Source organism: Bos indicus, chromosome 21 (assembly GCF_029378745.1).
Source record: "Bos indicus isolate NIAB-ARS_2022 breed Sahiwal x Tharparkar chromosome 21, NIAB-ARS_B.indTharparkar_mat_pri_1.0, whole genome shotgun sequence".
In the NCBI taxonomy this organism is placed as follows: domain Eukaryota; kingdom Metazoa; phylum Chordata; class Mammalia; order Artiodactyla; family Bovidae; genus Bos; species Bos indicus.
Window position 1 is genome coordinate 27773095 of NC_091780.1, and position 24969 is coordinate 27798063.

Below are 24969 nucleotides of genomic sequence, written 5' to 3' on the forward strand. Positions count from 1 at the left end.
CCCATCATCCATGCAATGGTGTAGCAGTGCTTTCTGGTAAATCCAGCCCAGTTCAGGGATTCTGATCTGCACATGAACCTCTTTAGCCTCCAGAGTCTCTCTGATCAGTATTTTTAGCACAACGGCACTGTGTCTCTCTCTCTACCTCTCTCCCCAACTCTTTGCCACTTTATGGCAATGTTATGTCTGAAATTCCAAATTGAGCCTCACCTTTTGTTTTTAGCTGTGACTCATCTTTGACACTCTTGAGAACTCCCACCTCGAACATGGATCCTTTAGATTTTAGCCACAGCTTTACACAGACCATTGCAATAGACAGAAGTACAATTAATTTGTATTTGGCATCCAGGACTATATGACAACAAGAAGATTCATATGGGACACAATTTTTACACATTAACAAAACTATTGGTCACCTTACCCTATTACAGTGTGACCTCTGATATAATCGTGGCCTTTTTTTCTTATTGTGTAATTTTAAAACATGAAAACATAAAACAAAAACCCATAAAGAAGATATGATACTTAAGTCCCCTTTCCAGTCCTCCCTTCTTGCACCTCTTAGTTTGTTTTCTCTTCCACCCTTCCTTTTCTCATGTTTGCTTTTTCTTTCATTTCCCTTTCTCACATAGCTGCTTACTCCCTTAAATAAACTATTGGTGACACCCAAAAGCATGTCTTTGGCTGTTTTTGGTCCTCAGAAACAGAGATTGTTGTAATTGCTGTTTAGGCGCTATGTCATGTTGGACTCTTTTGTGACCCCCGAGGACTGCAGCCCCCAGGCTCCTCTGTCCATGGGATTTCCCAGGCAGGAATACAGGAGTGGGTTGTCATTTCCTTCTCCGGGGGATCTTCCCGGCCCATGGATTGAATCTGGGTCTCCTACAGTGGCAGGTGGATTCTTTACCTCTGAGCCACCTGGGAAGCCCCAAAGAGATCATAGGCTCTTGCCTATTGATTAAGCAATTGGAGTCTTCACTTTTCTTGACCCTACTCCAACTTAAAAAAGAACTAAGTTTACTAACATATGCTACCAAACTATTACTTAAAGTTTAGTGCCTTTACATTTTAAATTAATCAAAATGTAAATTAAATTAATGGTCAAAGATCTCTAATGAAAATGTTTTCAGAAACTGATGATGTTTAGATGACCAAGATGGAACTCATCTGTGGTTCTGATGTAAAAACCAAAGAAACAAAACACATTAGCACTCTGTTTCTGAGGAAGTCTTCTCTTGCTGAACCTTGGGGTCTTCCATTGTAATTCCGGACACAACTACTAAGTTACTTACACTGCTGGCATGTCCAGGTCTGTGTAAGTTGCCCTGGAGGGCTTTCACACTCCTAGGACGGCCATGTAAACTTTTTGACCTTGAAGATGGGAATCCCAAAGTTTGGTGTGTTTTCACAGACAGTAAGTTTTCCTTGTCAGTTCTGTCAGTAACAGACAAGCGAGAGATTTGAGGGGCTGTTTTAAAAACACAGTTTTCATCTTCCTTGTCTGTGAAATGTCCACAATGCTCAGCCTGCAGTGCAGCTTCGGATGCAAAGGAAGGTATTTCCGTGCTCCGAGATCGCATAATCTTTTGAACTTCATACTTCCATTCCGTGGTCCACTGCTGAACAGTTGAGGGGCATGTTGGGTCCCCGGCTGTACCCCAGTTGTTAGCCCCACCAACCACCTTTCTTCCCCGGGAATACACAAAGCTTCTGGACTTTAGAGTTTCACAAGCGCTGAACGTCTCATCAGGGTAATAGTGGCTTGTCTTTGTTTCTTCCAAGGGATAAGAAATGGTGCTTTCTACCTTTGTGGTTTCCACTGTCAGCTGAGTGCTTTTTTGAAAATCCGACTTGTCTTCTCCATGTATAGCATCTGTTTGACTTAAATTTGGGGAAGTCATTTCTTCTTTTTTAGTGTCTACCTGCCTTTCATCATTTTCAGCTGAAATCCCAGTATCTGGACCTGACTTCGGTTCCGAGCTGCTCTTGCAGTTGTCGGAGGCAAGCTGACCTCGGTCTGGGGATGCTGGCGCGCCAGTACTGGGTGGCAAGCGAAGGCTGCCCTGGCGCTCTGGGGCCAGGTACGTCCTTTGGTCCTTCTCTTCCTTCCCACGGAAGGAACCGGCTTTTTTCCTGGACGCTGCCCCTGGCGGCATGCAGAAGGAAGTATCCTCATACAACAGCTCGTCCCCGTTAAAATGGTACCTATACAGGCTGTAGCCATCGGCGCTGCTGATGCTGCTCCGCCTGAGAAGGAACGTGGCATCACACTCCGAGGAGGCCCGGGACCGCGTATGTATCAGGTCAGACTTGTCGATTCCCGCCAGGTTTTCCAGCGCATTCACCATTCTGTTAGATAGTTCTTCCAGTTGGGAGAGGCGAAGGTCCACAGTCTGTAGGGAAGTTTTCATAAAGTTTTCTCTTTCGTTGATTTCCTCCAACCTCATTGACATGTTTTCAACTCTAGTGAATACAAAGGGAAAGGTGTATTACACCGAGATGAACTAAAGATTAAAACCAAAAATTAACGTTATTGTTGTTGTATGATTTTTTCAGGCTTTGGGGAATCATGGGACTCAGGCATATTTTTAAACGTCACACACTCCTAATATAACCACCTAAAATTACCCTGAGGAACATCAGGAAACAACAGAAGTACAGTTAACACATACGGTGCTCTTTACCATTCATCACACCAAGTACCTTATATATGTATTAATACATACTCACCAAGGTCCTACTCTAGGCTTGTTTAATCTCACAGCAGCCCTATGAGGCAGGCAGTCTTTTCAACACCCCCATTTTATTGATGGGGCTTCCCAGGTGGCTCAGTGGTAAAGAACCTGCCTGACAGTGTAGAAAGACACAGATTGGATCTTTGGGTTGGGAAGATTCCATGGAGAAGGAAATGGCAACCCACACTAGTATTCTTATCTGGGAAATCCCATGGACAGAGGAGTCTAGCAGCTGCAGTCCATTGGGTCACTGAAGTGTTAGTGACTGAAGAACAACATTTTACCCATGAGGAAATAGAGTCAAGGAGAGGGTAAGTAATCTGCCTAAGGATGCACAGCGGGCAAACACTGGGGCTCCAGCATGAGCTCCAGCTCTGCTGTCTAAGCTGGCACATCACACTGCCTCTGATGATAAAGGAAGACACTAGCACTTAGGTTTGTGAGATTTGAGTATAGCTGTCAGCAAGGAATGGTTACAATGACAAAATAAATACATTCAAATCCTTATTTGAAATTCAGGGGATTCAGAAAATACATTGTTAATAGTTAAGTTTAGGTTCATCACAAATTATTAGAGGAATGCAAATCAAAACTACAATGAGCTATCTATCACCTTACACCAGACAGAATATCCCTCATCAAAAAGTATACAAATAACAAATGCTGTAGAGGGGTGTGGAGAAAAGGAAACTTCCTACACTGTCAATGGGAATGTAAGTTGGTGCAGCCACTATGGAAAAGAGTATGGAGGTTCCTTAAGAAACTAAAACTAGAGTTGCAATATAACCCGGCAATCCCACTCCTGGGCATATATCCAGAGAAAACCATAATTCGAAAATATACAGGAACTCCTGTGTTTATAACAGCACTAAAATAGCTAGGACATGAAAGCAACCTAAGTGTCCATCAACAGATGAATGGATAAAGAAGATGAATTACTCAGCCATAAAAGAGAATGAAATAATGGCATTTGCAGCAACGTGGATGGACTTAGAGAATATCAGACTAAGTGAACTGAGTCATATGGAGAAAGACAAATACCAAATGATATCACTTATATGTGTCATCTAAAATATGACACAAATGAACCTATCTATGAAATGGAAACAGACTCATAGACTTAGCAGATCTCGTGGATGCCAAGGGGGAAGGAGAGTGGGAGGGAAGGTTTGGGAGTTTCTGATTAACAGATGCAAACTAGTATATGTAGAATGTATAATTAAGGTCCTACTGTATAGCACGGAGAATTATATTCAATATCCTGGGTAAGCCATAATGGAAAAGAATATGAAATAATATATATATGTATATAAGTAAATCACTTTGAAGCAGAAATTAATACAATATTATAAATCAGTTATACTTCAATGAAATAATTTTTTAATGCAAAAATAATTAAGTTCAGATTATCAGATATTTTACTTCAGGGACAAGTAGTCATTTAGCTATCTGAGAAATACCAATGAACTTAAATTGTTAACTATATTTAATAATTGGTATTCCCTTATGGGATTGTAAGGAAGATCATGGCAGATTATAAATATCTGCTTTTGAATTTTCTTTTAATTCTTAGATGATCAGGCAATAGCCTGTGTTTAGTTCATAATGTTGCCTGAACTAAAACCTGCTAAGGTTCTACTTCTGTTGGCTGCATTGAACAGCTGTGCTCTCATGTGTGGGAGGGTCCTTGGATTCTATTCTTAATTCTTTTCATAGGGAGAGGACTATTTTTATGCCCCTTAGGAAACCACATCGTTTGAACAGGAAGGATCTGGCTTCCTGGAAGTTTGCCACCAGGAGGACCAATTTCACCAAATTCACCATGTATGAGGAGATGTGACTTCCTCCTTTAGAAGCTTCCCTACGGGGATTAACATACACACACTAGTGTATATGAAATAGATGATCAAGATAGACCTACTGTGTAACACCAGGAACTCTACTCAATACTTTGTAATAATCTCTATAGGAAAAGAATCTGAATATATATATATATATATATATATATATATATATATATATACACATATATAGCTGAATCGTTTTTGCTGTACACTTGAAACTAACACAACATTGTGAATCAACTATGGTTCAATAAATAAATAAATCAACAAATAAATATTAAAAAAAAAACCAACCAAGCTTCCCTACCATTGGGCCTCCCTGGTGACTCAGTGGTAAAGAACCCACCTGCCAAGCAGGAGACGTGGGTTCCATCCCTGGGTCAGAAAGATCCCCTAGAGAAGAAAATGGCTACTCACTTCAGTATTCTTGCCTGGGAAATCCCATGGACAGAGGAGCCTGGTGGGCTACAATCCATGAGGTGGCAAAGAGTTGGACACAACTTAGTGACTAAACAACTACAACAACCATAGGGAACCCAACTACAGTTTCTAAGGGTTCTCTCTCCTCCTGCATTTCAGGGACCAATAAGAACTTTTCACTCCTAATTTTCCATGACTTCAAGTCCAACTTAATTGTCTCTGTTAAATGTCATGTCTTCTCACGCCCTTCAAATCCATTGCCACGAGGATTCATTCTTTTTGTGTTAGAAACCATATTGCTTCTGGAACAGACTTGAGGTCCTTGAACAAACACAGAGTTTTGAGATAAAGCAGCTGTGCAAACTTTTAAAAATAAATAAGCTGGTAAAATAGAGATAAGTATCTTCTCAAATCTTTTCTAATTCTCTGCCTGACTTATCCCTTGTGTGACCTAATCCAGAAGACAGCATCATCAGCCACTTAGAAAAAGGAGACCTCAGACTCATCTGATTCTGTCACCTGACATCTCCCTAACCATCCCTCCTCCCCTGTGATGAATAGATAACCCCGCTGTGTGTAGGACGCCTCTTTAGGTGTCTCAGAAATGCCCCATCCCTACTGTAGCCACTCCCTTAACTGAAGCTGTGGAGGAAACAAAGCTTCAAGATGTGATTTAAGTTAAGAATATTATTTCAAAATAGATAACTGTCAAGAACCTACTGTACAGCTCAGGGCACTCTACTCAGGCTCTGCAGTGACCTAAATGGGAAGGAAATCCAGAAAAGAGGTGATATGTGTATACATATAGCTGATGCACTTTTCTGTACAGCAGAAACTAATGCAACGTTGTATAGCAACTATACTCCAATAAAAAAGTAACTAAATAGAATGTTATTTCAAGCTCATTTTTAAATAGCTACAGTATGGAGATGGCACATTTTATGCCAAATCAAGGGAAGTTGTATTGAGTTTTTAGAGCATGTGTGAAAGAAGGAAGAAAGAACCAGGTGACATTCACTTCTCTCTGAGATGATTTAACAGAAAGGACACTTGGAAAACTATTTCCCCTTCCAGCCTTGACTTGTAACTTTTGTAACATGATGACTTAAGTGTGTTTCACAAATCTTGACATCCATGTATGGAAATCAAGGGAGGGGTTTCCATTTCAGGAGGGGAAAGAGAAGGGATGGAGGAAATCACTGGGAAAGGGTCCCATCTCTACACACTGAATGGCAGGAAAACATATAAGAAAAATCCATCGTTTATAACAGAACTCACAGTGAGATACGGACTTTCCTGACTTTTGACATCTTAATTGTTTTCTTTTCAGCACAGAACAAAAAACTGTTCTAGGTCCATGGCCTACCCATGAAATAAAGTCAATTTCCTCTCGAAGACATATTTCCAATAATGTCATATTTCTAAGGTCATGTTTTCTGTTTAAAGCTATCATACAGTTAGTTGACTACTTTTTCTTTTGGTGTACAGTTCTTTTTTTTTTTTTAAATGTTTATTTATTTATTTGGCTGCACCAGGTCTTGTTTGTGGCATGCAAGATCCCTGCACCCCCTGCATTAGAATTGTGGTTTCTTAACCACTGGACTACCAGGGAAGTTGCTGACCCATTTTTCACTGGATCATTTCCCCCTTATTATTGAGTTTTGAGAGTTCTTTAGATATCCTGTACACTAGCCCTACAGCAGATATGTGATTTGCATGTGTTTTCTCCCAGTCTGTGCCTCGTTTTTCATTGTCATAGCAGTGTCTTTGTAGAGCAAAAGTTTTTTCTTTTGATGAAATCCAGTCTATCACTTTTTCTTTTCTTTTATAGATGCTTTCTGTGAGTTGTACTTTCAGTTTAGTTTTAAAAACTTTCAATGAAAGGATTCCCTGAACTCTAGGTGCTGAACAGGTATAGAATGACATGACCATATGGGTAGAGGTGGTTCAGTTCAGTTCAGTTCAGTTCAGTCGCTCAGTCGTGTCCGACTCTTTGCAACCCCATGAATCGCAGCACTCCAGGCCTCCCAATCCATCACCAACTCCCGGAGTTCACTCAAATTCACATCCATCTATTCGGTGATGCCATCCAGCCATCTCATCCTCTGTTGTCCCCTTCTCCTCCTGCCCCCAATCCTTCCCAGCATTAGGGTCTTTTCCAGTGAGTCAGCTCTTCACATCAGGTGGCCAAAGTATTGGAGTTTCAGCTTCAACATCAGTCCTTCCAGTGAACACCCAGGACTGATCTCCTTTAGGATGGATTGATTGGATCTCCTTGCAGTCCAAGGGACTCTCAAGAGTCTTCTCCAACACCACAGTTCAAAAGCATCAATTCTTCGGCGCTCAGCTTTCTTCACCGTCCAACTCTCACATCCATACATGACTACTGGAAAAACCATAGCCTTGAGTAGACGGACCTTTGTTGGCAAAGTAATGTCTCTGCTTTTAAATATGCTATCTAGGTTGGTCATAATGGTTACAGATCTTCAAATATTTTTGTCCGTATCTCAGTATATCTAATACCTAGAGGATTTAAATTTGAATCTTATACCACTAAACCTGAAAGCAGTTTAACCAAAATGCATTTTTGTTAAGGTTCTGTGAATAATGTTTTCCATTCCATTCACATAATAGGCACAACAATCTATAAATCAGTGGAACTTTTGCAGTAACTTGGGCTTCCCAGGTGGCACTAGTGGTAAAGAATCCACCTGCCAATGCAAGAGACATAAGAGATGCAGGTTCAATCCCTGGGTCAAGATCCCCTGGAGAAGGAAACGGCAACCCATTCCAGTATTCATGCCTGGAGAATCCCATGGACAGAGGAGCCTGGAGGGCTACAGTCCGTGGGGTCAAAAAGAGTCAGACTTGACTGAAACGACTTAGCATGCACCAACAGAATATATACCTAAGTAGGGCATAACTATTGACTTTCATAGACTCTTATCTATTAAATATAATGTCCAGGCTAGTGAGAAGCAGCTGTATAGCACAGGGAGTTCAGCCTGGTGCTCTGTGATGGCCTAGTGGGGTGGGATGGGAGGTGGGAGGGAGGCTCAAGAGGGAGGGGATATATGTTTACTTATAACTGATTCACTTTGCTCTACAGCAGAAACCAGCACAACATTGTAAAGCAATTATCCTCCAATTAAAAATAAAAATAAATTAAAAAATATGAGGTCCAAATTCATGTTCTCATGGTAAGAGTCCTGTGTGTCTTTGCAAAGGACAGAACACAGACATTGGGAGCTCTGTAGTAAGCCAGTTATTAAAACTCATTTTCTGTACAGTCATTTTTTTATGTGAAACAATCACCCTTTACCTGCAAGGCATCTCACAAATTATATGGGTATGTTTCCTTAATGATAGAGTTAAAAGGTAACATAAAAATATAATGTTAGTGGAGCAACCAGGTCCGGTTCCTACTTGACAAGACCCATGTTTCAAGATTGCATGGTCATCTATGTTGAGTTCTAAGACTATTCCTACACTGTCATTTCATTCCAGGTCTATAGATCATAGAGTTGTCTCATCCAGGCGAAATTCAGCTATTTTAATTCCCATCTGCTTCTTCGTATGGGGCTGCCTTTTAAGTTTAGTAATTGTAGGGAGAACACCCAGGGTGGCACCTGGTTGTGCTTACTTATGGAGTTTTTATATGTGAAAGACTAAACAAAGAACAATACTTGAGTCTTCAATCTTCTGTATTCATTCTTTTCAGTCAGCAAAAGACTTAGTAATTGCTGAAGAATATTAAGTTCTCTGGGATTCTGCCTCCATGCCACATCATTTATACACAGCAACTTGGCCAGGCAGACCTCAAAGCTCCTTGGATTCTAGAATTCAGGTCATCTAAATCATTAACCTTTCCTGACTCTGTTCTCTGCTCTGGCCAGACTCTGGTCAGGCCCTCATTGAAGCTCTTATTGATATCCTAGGTTGTCTCTCCCTTACTTCCAACATAGCAGTGACAGTCCCTAAGCCTTCATCCATCATGACCAGGACTCCAGGGCTGGGCAGGGATAAACAGGGCTGGAGGTGATGTAATATGTTTTGCTGCCATTTGTGAACCCTGACATCACCATGGTACCCGCACTGACTGGTTCTCAGCAGCCCAGGCCCCCATCGGCCTCCCTTTTGCTGTACCTCAAGCATCATTCACTTTCTGCATCCTTGCCATCAGGTTGAGAGGCATGGAGCCACACTGACTTGACACAATAAAGAGTCACAACTGGGTTGTCATTATTGCCACCAGGAAATCTCTTGGTTTTATTGGCAGGAATATGGCATTCCGACCGTATTTCCCCTCAAGATGAACTCGGATCTTCCCTCTGGCTTCAAGTCTTTAATGTTGCTGGGTCATTCTTTCTCCCCATTCCTACTGCTGCTTTCTTACATGTCTGAATTTTCCATTCATATAAAACTCTTGGCCTCTCTCTAGCCTTTCATTTACTCTTGACAAAAACTGATTTTCTGGAGTGGGGACAAGGACATGAGTGTGCTTCTTTCTCTCTCTCTCTCTTTGGGAGCCCGCTGCCTGCGGGAGTGTGGGTTCTCATTTTGTCAGAGTCATGGAGTAAGCTTAGCAGGGGAGAAGGCAGCGGGGGCTATGGGCTCCTGGAGCTGCCTGTGCCTGGGTGGGGACAGGAGTGTGTATTTGGCAAGACCTGATCCACATCCTCTAGCACAAAATGTATTACTAATAAAGCTGATGTTTTTAATCTCAGTCCAATGTCTACAATGACCTCTGATTTGGCTTTCAAAGTCACATAAGGAGTGAGATTGTCATTTACCAGGCACACTGAAACTCCACCACTTCATCCCACCCCTCTTCTATCATCTAAGCATCCTTGACTCTTATGAATTTATAAGATTAAGACTTTCAGGTAAGCTCTTCCCCCACCTTCCCCACTCCTATGTGGACAGCATACTCTCCATCAGAGGAATCACCACCTCTTTTCTAAGACTGATCATTCTTTCAGGTCTTTTTGCAGTTACTGTCTTGTTTCTCTTTGTTATGTCTTTATTAGAAGCATCTTTCTTACCAGCATCTTCTTTTCCTGGTACTTGGGAAGAGGATACCAAAAGATCAATTGCTAATTTCCCGTTAAGCCGACAGGAAACCCAAGACCTTCACAGAGATCCTCTCCCCACCCAATGCTCCCCAGTCCGGTTAAGGGTGAAGGAAAGCCACTTTCTCCTGGACCCCCTCCTCTTTCTGTCTCTGGCGTCTACCTGTGATTCAGCCAAGAAAGCGTCAACAAAGGGAAGTGGAGGGGCAGGAATGTGCTCCCGTCACCCTGAGAACACAGCCAAGGGAAATGGAAAGCATTGTGTTTTTACTATCTCCCCACCCCCTGCCACCAGCCCCAGCACACTTTCATTCCTCTTACGTGTGCGAGGAGCCCCAGGAGGAAAACGCAATTTGGCAGCAACCTGATAATCACATTCCTGGAGCCTTGAACCAAGAATGGTAAAAATCCAAACAATGCTGGGAAAGGGAGAGGGGGCCAGGCAGGGTGAAAGAGCACTGTTTCCATGGTAAATCACTGCCTGTGATTACAGTCAAGTTAACGTATAACTAAAACGTGGAAATTAGGTTATAAGATGAGGCACCTTATCCTTCTCATACAGAAACCATTTTTTATAATCTTGAAAGGTTAGTAATTACCAGTAAAACAGCAAAGAAGTGTCTCAAAGTTTTATTGAAAAGTATTAAGGCCAAAAGTTGGTGTAGATAACCCTTGAGTTTGGCTGGTAGAATTATTAATACAAGGTGACTAGGTGTATGAGTCGGGAGGGGACAGAGCCCTGCAGCTGCCTGGGGCACCATCCCTCCTGTGGCCTGGGGCAGAGTCGGTGGCCTAAACACACACCAGGAAGACTTCATTGTGTATCATGTATTCTCTTGTAATTGCTAGGGCCCCTGATTGGGAACTATGTGCTGACGTATTCTTTTGACATTGTACCATGTTTTTAAGTTTCTTGGTATACACATGTATATCAGACATGAAATACATGGTTTCAGAAAACTTAAATGCTCAAGACTCCAGGGTAGAAGGGGACTTCCCCAGTGGTCCAGTGGCTAAAACTCTGCACTCACAATGAAAGGGGCCCAGGTTTGATCCCTCGTCAGGGAACTAGATCCCACGTGCCTTGATTAAGAGTTCTCGTGCTGCAGCTAAAGATCCTGCATGCTGCAATGAAGATCGAAGCTCCCCAGTGCTGCAACTAAGACCTGTTACAGCCAAAATAAAATAAATAAATAAAATTTAAAAAGAATGATGCTCCAGAATCCCCTTAGGCATGGCTCCCTCGCTATGCTCATCCTTCTACGGACATTGTCCATTAAAGTCTTTGGAACAATGTCTTATCAATTCTCATGCACTTTAACAAGCTTCAGTTGCTTTTATGAAGTGATCAAGGTTCTCAAAGACTATAAAATGCGAAAAAAAAAAAAAGTCCGTAGTGTGGGTTGATTGTTCTTGTCCACCTTTGCTAGTTGCTCTGTGGTGTGCAGCTGCAGGAAACGCAATGCTACAAAGCATGGAGCAAGTCCCTCTCTGTCCCTCCCAGACCTGCCTTCCTCTGCTAATTGACTGACTCCCAAGCACAGGCAATCAGTTCATGTAGCTTGTAAGCAATGATGGTGATCTCGATGGGTAGCCAGGACAGATGACTTTGCCCTTCCTGTACCTCTGTTCCCTGAGGGTGGAAAGGTGATGGGAAGGAGCAAGGAGGGCACTAGTCAGGATGAGGAGGTCAAGCTGGGGACAGACCACCCTTGGCACATATGTCAAGGGCGGGGAGAAACGTCCCCAGCAGTTACACGGCACTGCAGCTGATGGTTCTCCCCATGTATTGCATTGTAAAGGCACCCACTTTGAGGTTGGGGAACTGTCACAGTTTTGTTTGTTTTGGTTTGGTTTTGGCCTGGGATATTTGCGATAAATGTCATCGTTCACTTCTTATACAATGTATAAGCATCATTTGAAACATTCACACTATTTCAGGGAGGGAAACGCATTCAAAAGCCAAAGTTGGGTCAACAGGAGAACTGCAAGTGAATGTTAAATTGAACTTGATGTCCCCCTCTGCCCTGATGCCCCTCTCCCCCGGTGGCCACACCCCAGGTGCACCTCTCGCAGGTTACACGGATGCGTTCCTCGCTGGAAGACTGCTGCTCGTCCTCCTTCTCCTGGAAGTGCTCCCGGACGCACTGCTCCTCAAACTCGTGCAGCCTCTTCAGCTCCTCGTCGCTGAGAAACAGCTCTAGCATAAGCAGAAGAGGTTACCACGTGAGACATCAGCCAGGTAGGTGCGTCCTTGTGAATTTCACAGGCCACCTTTAATCAAGCTCATTTCCCTATCCCTTGCAGGCAGCACCCTACCTCCTGGACTGGTTATCACACAAAGACTCTTTGTAATATCAGTGATCATCTTTCCATTGGAGATGAACGGCTCACTTTTAATAAAAATTTTTATTGAGGTATGCATGCTAAGTCACTTTAGTCGTGTCTGACTCTTTGCGATCCTATGGACTGTAACCTGCCAGCTTCCTCTGTCCGGGGAATTCTCCCGGCAAGAATATTGGAGTGGGTTGCCATGCCCTCCTCCAGCGTATTGAGGTATAGTTGATTTATAATACTGTGTTAATTTCTGCTGTACAGCAGAGTAACTCAGTTATACACACATTTTTTTTCATATTCTTTTCTATTATGGTTTATCACAGGGTATTAAATATAGTTTCCTGTGCTCTATAGTAGGATCTTATTGTTTTTTCTATCCTATATATACCAGTTTGCATCTGCTAATCCCAAGCTCCCAACTGGTTCCTTTCACTGGAAGTTCAAATTTCAAGCACAGAGTGTCTGGCTGGGTCTGCTGGGTTGCATGACACCTAAACAGCTCACTTTTTAACACAACTCAAATTGCTGCTATTTGGAACGTGAAACCAAGCATGATTTTCTGAGAAATGTTTTCCATATATTTTATGGATAGAGGCAAGGTGGCAGGAATATTTTCCCATTCTCCTTAAGTGTAACACAGTAAAACATTTGGAAAGGAACAATGGGTTTATAGAGAAAAGTTATTTTCAAGAACTCTCTCAATTTTTCATCCCCTCAGGAGTGGACTTTCAGTGATATTAATTAGTAATAAACTAACAGGTATCCAACTGTAACTCTCTTTAGAAACTCGCCCAGGATAGAAACAGAAGAATGCTGCACATACTCAATCCACGATCCTGTTCGTCTTGGTCCCCTTCTCGTTTCTTCCTGCAGCGACGGCTGAGACGCATGATGATAATATAGATGTGGCTTAAAATGATCATTGGTGGAGGCAGGACAGGCCGGTCATGAAATGTCATAATTAGCTGATAACGCTGGAATTTCCACACTTGGTTAGATATTGACTTCACTTCAAAGAAGGTATTGCTTTAAAAAGAATACAGGTTTAGTTAGCTATATTACTTAAAAAAGAATTTTATCGTGACAAAAGTCATATAATATAATCACATTGGACCTAGAGTGTGTCATACAGAATAAAATAAGTCAGGAAGAAAAACAAATACTGTGTATTTATGCATATATGTAGAATCTAGAAAAATGGTACAGAGGAACCTATTTGCAAAGTTGTATTACTTTTTTTAGCACTAGAATAATTATTTTAATTTTAAAAATTGGAGTATAATTGCTTTACAATGTTATGTATACATGTAGCTGATTCACATTGCTGTCTAGCGGAAAATAACACAAAGTTGTAAAGCAGTTGTATTACTTTTGATTGTGATTTCTCAGAACAATTAGAGTTACTCACACTGAATTGAAAATATGCAATAAAATGGCCTTTTGGTTCCATTCTAGGAATTAGGGCTGACTTCTAGATGACCTGCCTTTTGGTTTATCTATCAGTGTGGCTTGTCTACATTGAAGGGCATTTTACTTGTATAAATAATTAAGAATGAAGGGTATTGAGATTGTTATCTCCTACTCTGTTGAAAAACCACACCATAGTCTACTGACTGCTCAGGACATTTTATTTCATATAGTTAAAGATATGAGCCATTCAACTAAGCATTTTGAAGTATTTAAACTTTCAATTCAGTCATAAAACTAGTTGACTACAGTTTTTTGGAACTGAGTTCATTAATTATTGAACATTTTGATTGAAGGTGCATTATTTTGGATATTAGGTTGGTACAATCTTTGTCTTCTTTTAGCTTCCAGCAGAAGGCAGTAAGCCTAGAATTGTTGGAATCCTGATCAAGTGTGTGGTCTACACGGGGTCCTTAGAAAACCCAGTTAACCTCTGTCAACCTTCATTTTCTCATCTGTCAAGTCAGGAGTGTAACCATGTTCTCTCCAGTGCCTTGGTCAGCTCTGAGAGTCTCTATTTCTGTGAGGGATTTTTGTCTCATATTTTTCATCTTAGAAGCTAAAATAGTTTTTTTCAACATTTATTAAACATGGTCACATCCTTAATGCATCATGCCAACAGGGGCAAGTTTTACAAGAAACTGGACTGTGAATTTTAAGCCATTTCTTTCCTAGGTCACTTTATCTTCTATTCAGTAAATGATAAGAAAAATATTTCATGTAAAAAAATTGTACAATAATTGTCATGGTTGTTCATTGGCTAAGTCATGTCTGACTCTTTGTGACCCCATGGACTGCAGCACTCCAGGTTTCCCTGTCCTCCACTATTTTCTGGAGTTTGCTCAGGTTAGTATCCAATGATTGCCACAGCCTATAAAATCAGCTTTGCTTTTGTGCCTCTGACCATGAATTCAAGACTCAACTTGATAAATCTTTCTATCTCAAGAGACTTTCATCTGAGGAAATACTTTCATTAGATTAAAATTCATGCCAAAGTGTTAAAATACAAACTAAGATTGAATTTAAATATATTTAGGTGTCAACTCTTTATTTAGGAATGCATGAAGTCTGATTGTGGTTGAACAAAAAAGACTGCAAAAAAAAAATTTGTATGCATTTGAAAGCCCTAGTGGATTCCATGTAAACGCCAGGCAGCCTCAGATGTTTCTGAGATTAGACTGAAAATCTGTAAAGTAGTAAATAGTAAGCACATGGTCATCAGCTGTGACACGCACTTGAAAACGGCGATGAGCAGGTTCACAAGCAGGATGTTGGCCACCAGCAGGTAGCAGGCCATGATGGCAGGCGTGAGCCAGGCACCCGGGATGCAAGGGGGGAGCCGCTTGCCTTCCTCATCGTACTGGTTGTCACCACAAGGAGCTGAAATGAGAGTTTGTCTTTTTGTGCTTGATTTTCACATAGAATGGAAAGATTAATAACTGACCTATGCTATTAAAGGACCTATTTCTTTTTTACTGTGATTATTTTTTTCTGATTTCCTAAGCAGTAATTTTCCATGTGAAAGATATCAACTCATACAAAGGAGATAAGAAACTCATTTCTGCACTCAGAGTGAGTCATTCTTAACCTGTCATATTTATAAATATTTTCTCATTTCTGCATTATGTTTTTCAATCTACAGTGAAAATGTATAATGAAAAAATGTGTTCTTCATCTTTAAGCAGACACATCTGTCTTTATGTTTTGTTTTGTTTTTTTTTTACTGTTAACCATTAGAAAGTGATTGGGTCTTCTAATTATGTAATATTAACTTATGTTGTCTTCTTGATCATGAACTTTGAAAATGATTTTATTATGAGGTAGGAGGTAAGTATCCTCTCTAGGCTCAAGTTCATTAATTGACTATTCTGTGCTCTGTTTGAAAAAGAATCTTTTTTCTCTCTGCTCATTTGAAATGCTACTTTGATCCTATAGGACTTATTTTCTGAAGAAAAAGATACTGCTACTGCTGCTAAGTCACTTCAGTCGTGTCCGACTCTGTGCTACCCCATAGACGGCAGCCCATCAGGCTCCCCGTCCCTGGGATTCTCCAGGCAAGAACACTGGAGTGGGTTGCCATTTCCTTCTCCAATGCATGAAAGTGAAAAGTGAAAGTGAAATCGCTCAGTCGTGTCCGACTCTTTGCGACTCCATGGACTGCAGCCTTCCAGGCTCCTCTGTCCATGGGATTTTCCAGGCAAGAGTACTGGAGTGGGTGCCACTGCCTTCTCCGAAGAAAAAGATAGGATGATCCTAATAGTCAATGAAGTAATATCCATGAATTCACAGTCTACTTATTTTTCACTTCCTATTTAAAAAAAAACAACACTGATACCAGGAAACAAGTATTTGAAACCAGCATACAACTCTGGGTAATTAGCTGAGGAAGAGATTAATTAATACACACATTCCATAGACTAGAGTCATCAATTATGTGTAAACTTACGATTAATTTCCATGGCGTAGACTATAGAGTGATTGGATAGCAGCATTTTATTTTTTTAGTTTTGACAGGAAGGAAGAAAAGAAAATAAGACAGTTGAGAGAAATGTCAAACAAATGATGAGTAATATAAGAATTGTTTTGCTGTCAAGAAATGCAAAGTATTCAAGGGAATTACACATTTACACTTGGAAACAGTGATCTACTTAGGAGAATTGTGCACATTATTAGTTCTAGGAAATATATGTATATATATTTCATGAATATTTATTTTATGATGTCATAAGCAATAGCTAAAGCTCACTAGTTAAAAAGACTTTGAAAAAGACATGAGGCTACTGACAGATGATCATTTTAACGTATAGGTTGACCAATCAAACATCCCCTGTATGCCAACCCAAATACCTTGTCAGCACAAATAAATGCAAAATTACTATGAAGTAATGAGATCAAGAATTGAAAATCTACATTTCCCACTGTTACTGAAAATAACCTCAAGTTTGCCTCTTCATTTTCTGTTTCTACCCAATTTAATTAAAAAATATTACAACTTATGTCTAGATCCAGGGACTTTTTCCACATTTATGTATGTTTACTGAAGCTAATATTCTTTTGAAACCAAATTAGATTTTCATGTTCTGGTTTACCAAGCTACAAACACATCCACTAATTGACTCTGAGATAATCATGATAAAAATGTGGTCTGAATCACATGACAAGATGCAGTAGATGGAAGGCATTTGTGTGAACTGGTTATCAGTCTCACCTAATAAAGATACACTGAACAACCCTGCATCTCCTACAATGCAAAAATGTTCAAAACCTTCTATTCTAAAGAAGCTTCTGCTTCTACTGGAAGTAGTAGCCATGGTACTGTACCTGGCACTTTTTGACAGAACACAATATGCAAATTGAAATATGTGGTGCGAATATGAATATGGGTCTGAAGATACTTGTTCACTGGTAATGCAGTAACTGTCCAGGTGAAATCATGTAAGCTCATTTGAACTTCACTTCCCTACAACACAAGAGACACTGTGACCTACCAACTCAGCTTGGGCAGAGCTGGGGCCTGCATTCCCCAGAAATCCATGTAAGATTGCAGCTCATCTCCTCGGCTAACATCCATATTACTGTTGATAATACAAAACTAGCACCTCAGGAGTGAGGAGGAGATGCACAGCTACATGGACAAGGAGTTGTGAAGCCTGAAGAACGGGATGACACAAGGCACTAGTCACCTTCATGCTCACTGTCTCATTTGGCTGAAATAACACCACAAGCTCTATCTCAGGGCAGAAAGAGATTTAGGTTGAAGAAAAATTAGAATGTTGGCATTGGGACCACATTCATGTGTAGAATGTGCTCAAGGGATGTGAGTCTCAGAATTCCAGGGAATGGTTCTCAGAGTAGAAGATAGGCATCTCAAAAAATTTGTATTTCATAATCTGCACTGATTTCTTCATAAAATAATTGGATGCCTATGACAGAATAAAAAATACTTTACTCCCAAATTAACACAGGCTCTTCCATTAATTTGGAACTGATCATCTGCCTTGGGAAGCAGGGAAGAGAATCTTACTATGAATTCTATTCTTACGGTCTATCTGGTCTGCAAACACCTCCCCGTAGATCATCCAGTAGGGCATGTAGAAGATGTTCCGGGCCAGTTTCCAAGAAGGCTCCTCGTCTGGATGCAAGATGGCTTGACGGGCTACTCCAAAACTCATCAGCACCACTAGCATGATGACCACGAAATACAGCATGTCAATCATCTGAGGAGAGAGGAAATGAGCCAGGTCCACCTGGTTCATTACTGTGTGCTCCCCTCAGAGACTTCATGAGTGCTTAATTAGGATGGAGGAAGCTTCTTTCCCCCTCTCCCTCCCCTCCATGGGCTACTAGTTCTTGTATTCCATGCAACACATACACCTTATTCTAGAATATTGCGATTCCCATCTCCTGCTCTCAATCTTTCTTCTCCTCTCGTGTGTGTGTTAGTTGCTCAGTCATTTCTGACTGTTTGCGACCCCACAGACTGGACCCCACCAGCCTTTTCTGTCCATGGAATTCTTCAGGCAAGAATACTTGAATGGGTAGCCATTCCCTTCTCCAGAGGATCTTCCCAACACACAGGGATCGAACTCAGGTCTCTAGCATTGCAGGCGGCTTCTCTACCATCTGAGCCACCAGTGAAGCCCCTCCTCTCTTGTTACCCATAAACAAATTCCTCTAGTAACTACAACTGCAAGTAGAGAAAGGGAACCATTATGGGAAAACAGGAATTTGTAAGAGAAACTCAGGGGTAAGAAGAGGAGATGTCTAAGGGGATAACAAGATGGTGAGTTGAGAGTGTGTACTAATGTTCATTCATTATACAAATGGTGAGTCGTTACAGTGAGTAATGCTCTGGTTACTATGGATACTGGCTTTGTGTAATTCTTAATTTTGAACATCCCTGAAGATGAGAGCCCTGACTGGGACTGCCTAGACTATATGTCCCTTCCCTCAAAACCACTTGCCATACAGAGTTATTCCTAAGCTTGAAAGATGTCCTGTCTTTTAGGACCAGTCCTAACACTGAGACTATTTTAAGTGATGTAAGGATGGTTCATTCTTAGTTTCATATTTTATAGCCTCTTCTGGATAAATGTTGCCATGGATTTGTCTTGACCTCATCACCTGCATTGCCTGTGTCCACTCAATGAAGAATCTGCCTACAATGCAGGAGATGCGGAATGCAGGAGATGCAGATTCAATCCCTGGGTTGAGAAGATACCCTGGAGAAGGAAATGGCCACCCACTCCAGTATTCTTGCCTGGAAAATTCCACAGACAGAGGAGCCTGGTGGGCTACAGTCCATGGTATTTCAGTCAACCAGGACTGAGCACTGAGCAAGTTATAGGTTACTCCAGTCTAGAGTGTGTGATCTGAAAACTGTCTGGAGCTGCGGTGGGGGAGTGACTGGACCCACTTGTTTGTCTCTGGCTTCTTCAACATGTTAGGAGATTAACCATTGGGTTATTGACAGAAATATATATACATACAGTAGGCCCTTAACTCTTGTTTGTCAACTGGATTTAATTACGTGATCAATATGTAGAAGAGCTTAAAGCAAAGAACATTTCCTGTAAGAAACCAATTGCTGGGGAAAGATCAAATGAAACATCACAGAGTCATGCCTGAGGCCTGGCCCCAGGTCCTAACCAACAGCCTCTGTGCTTGCATTTCTTCATGAGCCATCAGCACTAACCATCTTTCCGATCATCATCACGTAGGGTCCCAGGTACTTGTTGACACCAAAGATGTCCAGGACACGGATGTACCAGAAGATGATGTCCACGCAGTAGATCACGCGGCCGTAGCCCATGTAAGGCTGCTTCTGGAGGCGAAGGATGGCTCCGATCATGAACATGGAAATGGCCACAAGGTCTGTGATGTTCCAATACTCCTGCAGCCAAACTTTTATTTTCTGGCTTAGTTTACCCGGTTCTGACATGAGGATCTGAAAAGAAATGCCAAACAATGACAACAACAACAACAACAACAACAAAAGCAGGGAGAGTGGTTTTAGAAGCTTCACCTTAGAATCCTGGGTATGGAGGGCTGGAGCAGCATTCCAGGGGCTTCCCCTGAACCGTAGTGGCTCAGACAGTAAAGAATCTGCCTGCAATGTGGGTGAACTGGGTTCGATCCCTGGGTTGGGAAGATCCCCTGGAGGAGGGCATGGAAATCTGCTCCAGTATTCTTGCCTGGAGAATCCCACAGACAGAAGAGCCTGGTGGGCTACAGTCCATGGGGTCACAAAGAGTCAAACATGACTGAGCACCTAAGCACAGCACAGCAGCATTCCAGGGCATCTGGTCCCCTTTCCTGCTCGAGATTTCTAAGTACTCATCTTCTTAGGCAGATAAAATATCTAGAAAGGGAAATTCCACAAGACTCCTTTGGATTCCTAGTTTCACAAACTCTCAGGAAATGCCTTCTGAGTTATGTCCCTCTGGTCGTAATGAAAGCAGCTGCCTTTTGACCCCTTTTCCAATTCTCTGGACATGTGCCAGTGAGCCCGTGTTCCAGAGTTAGTCCAGGAGGAAAACCCTAGAGCAGAGATAAACCTATGTGGTCCCACAGAGGGGCGTCCACCCACAGGAGATGGAGGGACTGGGATAGAATGGGTAACTCAGCCCAGATTCCTTTGTAACTCGGAGATGAGAAGTCAGGGGAAAGCTGAGCTTCATTTTCTCCTGCTTGAGATCTTACCCTTTCAAAGTTACCGCAGCTTAAAAGAACACTTTCTCAGAGGCTTTCCTAGTGGCCCAAAGGGTAAGAATATGCCTGCAATGCAGGAGACACAGGTTCAATCCCTGGGTTGGGAAGATCCCCTGGAGAAAGGAATGGCAACCCACTCTAGTACGCTTGCCTGGAGAATTCCATGGACAGGGGAGCCTGGTAGGCTACAGTCCATGGGGTCATAAAGAGTTGGACATGACTAAGTGACTAACACACACACACCTTTGTCAGCAAAGTGATGTCTCTCCTCTAGTAAAACTGAAAATATTTAACAAGCAGCATGCAGGGGCACACACAAAGCAAACATAGGTGCAGCTGCGGTGTGCAGCAGGGTGGGGTCTTTAAAGGTGGCGCCCCTTTAGTTATGGAGTTTCTTGGTAGGTCCTGGGGACCCCAAGGGTGGAATGGGGTGGTGGCTATTCATAAGCCAACTCAGAAGGCATTCACTAATTTAAAAACTCATGTGCTCTGACTTATGCCTGCTGCTCTCTTTCCTATAACTGAGGGTGGGGGGCAAGGACAGTGGGCTCTTTGCAGTAAAGAACAGTGTCTTAGCATAGGGCTGGTGCTCAGTGAGCTCACAGTGGCACTAGAGATGGCACGCAGGCCACTTGGGAAGTCCCTGTTGTAGCATGCGCAGAGTTTGAATGAAGCCCAGCCAGAAAAAAAAAGAAGTTGTAACATTTTAGACCTGGCACTTTTCATTTGGGGCTGTCATCAGACTGACAGCATCTAATTAGCTCTCCTGGGAAGAAGTTGCCAGTAATAATTTTTCAGTTCAGTGAAAGGGTCAATACAAAAAAATATATTGCAAAATAAATAATACTGTTTCTCTATCAGTGGGAGAAAGAATACGAAATCTGCTGTGTGTTACCTCAAGTTCATTTCTTCTTGGGTGTATTGTTGCTATTTAGTCGTGCAGTTGTGCCCAACTCCTTGCGACCCCATGGACTGTAGCCTGCCAGGCTCCTCTGTCCATGGAATTTCCCAGGCAAGAATACTGGAGTGGGTTGCCATTTCCTTGGATGTAAGCTTTCCCTTTATAAGCTGATATAATGAGCTGAAACCTGTAGGTGATATTAGAAAGAAAAGGACCTGGCCCACACTTTTTCTGCCACCTGCAAAGGCTGCCCTCTCAGATACGTGAGTTTCAAGTCCCCGTGATATGAATCGTGCATGAACTGGTGTCTGTCCTTTTCCAACACTTAGTTGAAAACCCTGTTTCCTGGGTTTGCAGCAGATGTGCCGGAAGCCTACCCAGAAGAGCTGGAGGCTTCCTCTGGGTGGAGGTGCCCAGCCCCCACCTGCTGCAAGGGCCACTGTTCCCTCCCACCTGCCCCCTTGGGCAATGGGAGCCCTTACCCAGAGGCCCCGCTGGCTGACTCATGTGGGTATGAAACTCAGGTCCCTTTGGTCAAGATGGAACAGACTCTACAGTACTGAATACACTCAGAGTCCCCTGCCAATGAGGCCAGGGACAGATTCCACTGAAGCCACACCTCCCTCAGCCCTGTCCCCTCTCCGGCCTGACCACCCTGCTCCTTCTCCCCTCTCTCCTGAAAGCTCTCCTTTAATAAACCACTTGCACAAGAATCCCCACCTCAGATGGAGGGAGACCCAGCTAGGAGAGGGTGGTTCAAAGTCCTAAGTTACAAGAAAAATGTCATCTCCTACATCTCCCTGTCTACGTTCAACTCCCAGAAAATGGAGCCCCAATTTGTACCCAGTTGGAGTCAGGTGTTTATCTCAGGTACCTGGCAGAATTCCTGCTGCTTTTACAGGCCCTCAGACTTGTTTTTATCACTAAACACCATCTACTCTGCTTTGTGTTCTGATTTCCAAGTTCAGTTTCAGTTTGAAACAGAAGGCATATAAATCTGCAAGGGAACAGAATCAACTTGGGATTGTGACACCCGGAAAGAAAACATCCAGGGCACTTGGGATTTACATGACTCATTTTTGCAATAAGAAGCAATATCTGAGGACTTCTCTGGTGATCCAGCAGTTAGGACACTGTATTCCCATTGTAGGGGGCACAAGTTCAATCCCTGTTGGGTAACTAAAATCCTGCATGCCTTGTGGCCAAAAAGAATTCAAATAAATAAATAAAGAATCTACATCTGAATTGAAGTCATTGGTGGGTGGGGCTGGGACAGGTCTTCAGAGCATCACCTCGCGAATTTTCTCCAAGGCCAGGCTCAGGATGTAGGAGATGACGATCCACTCCTGGAGGCAAGGCCAGCGCTCCATCCGCACCAGGATGACGTAGTTGAACAGCAGTAGGTACCCCAGGTAGGATATCTGAAAGACAGAGATCGACAGCCCGGAAAAGCTCTGAAACCCTGTTTACAGGGGGACACATCTTCTAAAACAAATTTTCACTTTTAGGTGCACTGACTCTATTAGAGGAAACCTTCCACTCACATCACAGGTGCAGTCAGAGAACCTTAAGGCAGGTTGGGAGGCATTTTGTACTTTAGCATAACATGCACGCTGAAAGTCCATTCTCTAAATGAAAGTATATTTGTTACTACTGTTAGCTTCATGGGGCTTCCCTTATGGCTCAGCAGTAAAGAATCTGCTTGCCAATGCAAGAGATGCAGGAGACTCATGTTTGATCCCTGGGTCAGGAAGATCTGCTGGAAGAGGAAATGGCAACCCACTCCAGTATTCTTCTGTAGGAAATCCCATGGACAGAGGAGCCTGGTGGGCTACCATCCACAGGGTTGCAAAGAGTCATACACATACGCATGCACGCACATCAGCTTCATGGGGAAATTATGAAGTTGCACAAAATTATGATAAATAGAGAAACTTTGAGTAGTATACTGGTATGCCTTCTACATTCCTGGAAATTGGAAAATGTTACTGACTCCTCCCTGCATTGCTAATTTCCTTCTTGAATCTTCCCACTGCTAATGGACAGGGGAGTTTCAAAAAGGGGGAGGGTGACGATGGGGAATCTGCCCAGCACACCCAGCGGGTGGTCCTGAGGCCCCTTAATTAGCATCCATTTGTCTGTGGTGTGCTGCACCCACAACAGGGTCCCTATCTTTGAGGCACATAGAGTTGAGTGATACAGGAGTGAGGTACGAGGTTGAGGAAGGTAATCTGAAGATGAGTGAGGTTGATTCACTCCAAAGATGAAGAATCCAGCTTTAGCCCTTACCCCTCTGGTCTAGGCCCCTTCTGAAGTTTTGGTGGTGTGGGTAAGGTGTGTGCTAGCAATTGATCATTTGTGATTCCTAGTCTTTTTTTTTTTTTTTGATGGCCCCTTCCTGATTGGTTTTTTACCAGGATACAGTCAGCATCCCATTTCTAGTCTTTGCAGGAGGATTAGAGCAAGAGTTCTCAAAGTTGAGTTGCATTGGGAACCCCTTGTACTCAGTCACGTCAGTTATGTTCAACTCTTTACAACCCCATGGACTCTAGCCTTCCAGGCTCCTCTGCCCATGAGATTCTCCAGGAAAAGAATACTGAAGTGGGTTGCCATTTCCTTTTCCAGAGGATCTTCCCAGCCCAGGGATTGAATCTGCGTCTCCTGAGCTGTAAAAGCATGCGACCCCCTCTCCTACATCTGCAGGCTACATTTAGAGGCCCTGGGGAGACACCCAAGGCTTGTCATCCTCCTGGCCCCACCCTCTTTATCCACTTGACCTCAGGTTCTGGGCCTGGGCTCAGAACCACCTGGGCCTCAGCTGGTTCTGACCAGAACAGATGGACAGCTGTGGCTTCAGGTGTGGCTACCAAGAGGTTGGGTGTCCAGGCTCTCACTGGCCTGGGTCCCCATGTAGCCCCGGGGGTGCTGTGCCCCAGAACTCTGCCTCCACCTTCTGCCTACCCACATCCATCGCCCTGTCCATGGCCTTGGACCTGGCTCCTCAGTTTCCATCACCTGCTCACACCCAGTCACTAATGGAACCACTAATGGCCAGGATCTGCCTGAGATGGGCTGTGCCCTGGTACCTGGGACTTCATGAGTAGTCTTGACCCTCCCAAAGACTGCAGTGATTTCGGGAGGCACAGTGTGCCCACCATCCCTACTAGGACCACCCACAACCAGCCCAGTTTCCTTCAGAACCTTCCAAATTGCTCCAGTCTCTTTGCCCCACTTCTCCTGCCCATCTGCACGTGTAAGACTGGACCATTCTTGCTCCAGGCACAGTGCCCTCCTAGAGTCGTCCAGACAGTGGCCACAGATAGGGCTGGATGAGAGTATGTGGCCACAGTTCGGAGACCTTGATTCGTTCCTCAAATCCAGGATTTCATGCTTTGGATTCAACTCCACTTTGAGTGATCCCATCAGTCTTCTGAAAAATGGCATTTGTGAGCTTGCTGTCTCAATATGAGTCATCTTTATTC

The 24969-nt window shown here is 42.8% G+C and overlaps 1 protein-coding gene across 1 annotated transcript in view; it reads right to left on the reverse strand.

Annotated features, from left to right (window-relative positions):
• Window positions 1-1106: 1106 nt before the first annotated feature.
• The window catches only part of TRPM1 (transient receptor potential cation channel subfamily M member 1), a 63735-nt gene continuing 39872 nt past the window's right edge, over window positions 1107-24969 (reverse strand). Inside the window, exons 20-26 of the mRNA XM_070775930.1 lie at window positions 22780-22908; window positions 19571-19822; window positions 17918-18092; window positions 15111-15255; window positions 13232-13434; window positions 12139-12271; window positions 1107-2463 (exon numbers count right to left, since the gene is read on the reverse strand). Coding sequence (XP_070632031.1) covers window positions 1206-2463; window positions 12139-12271; window positions 13232-13434; window positions 15111-15255; window positions 17918-18092; window positions 19571-19822; window positions 22780-22908 — 2295 coding nt within the window. The 3' untranslated portion in view covers window positions 1107-1205. The remainder of the gene's footprint in view (window positions 2464-12138; window positions 12272-13231; window positions 13435-15110; window positions 15256-17917; window positions 18093-19570; window positions 19823-22779; window positions 22909-24969) is intronic.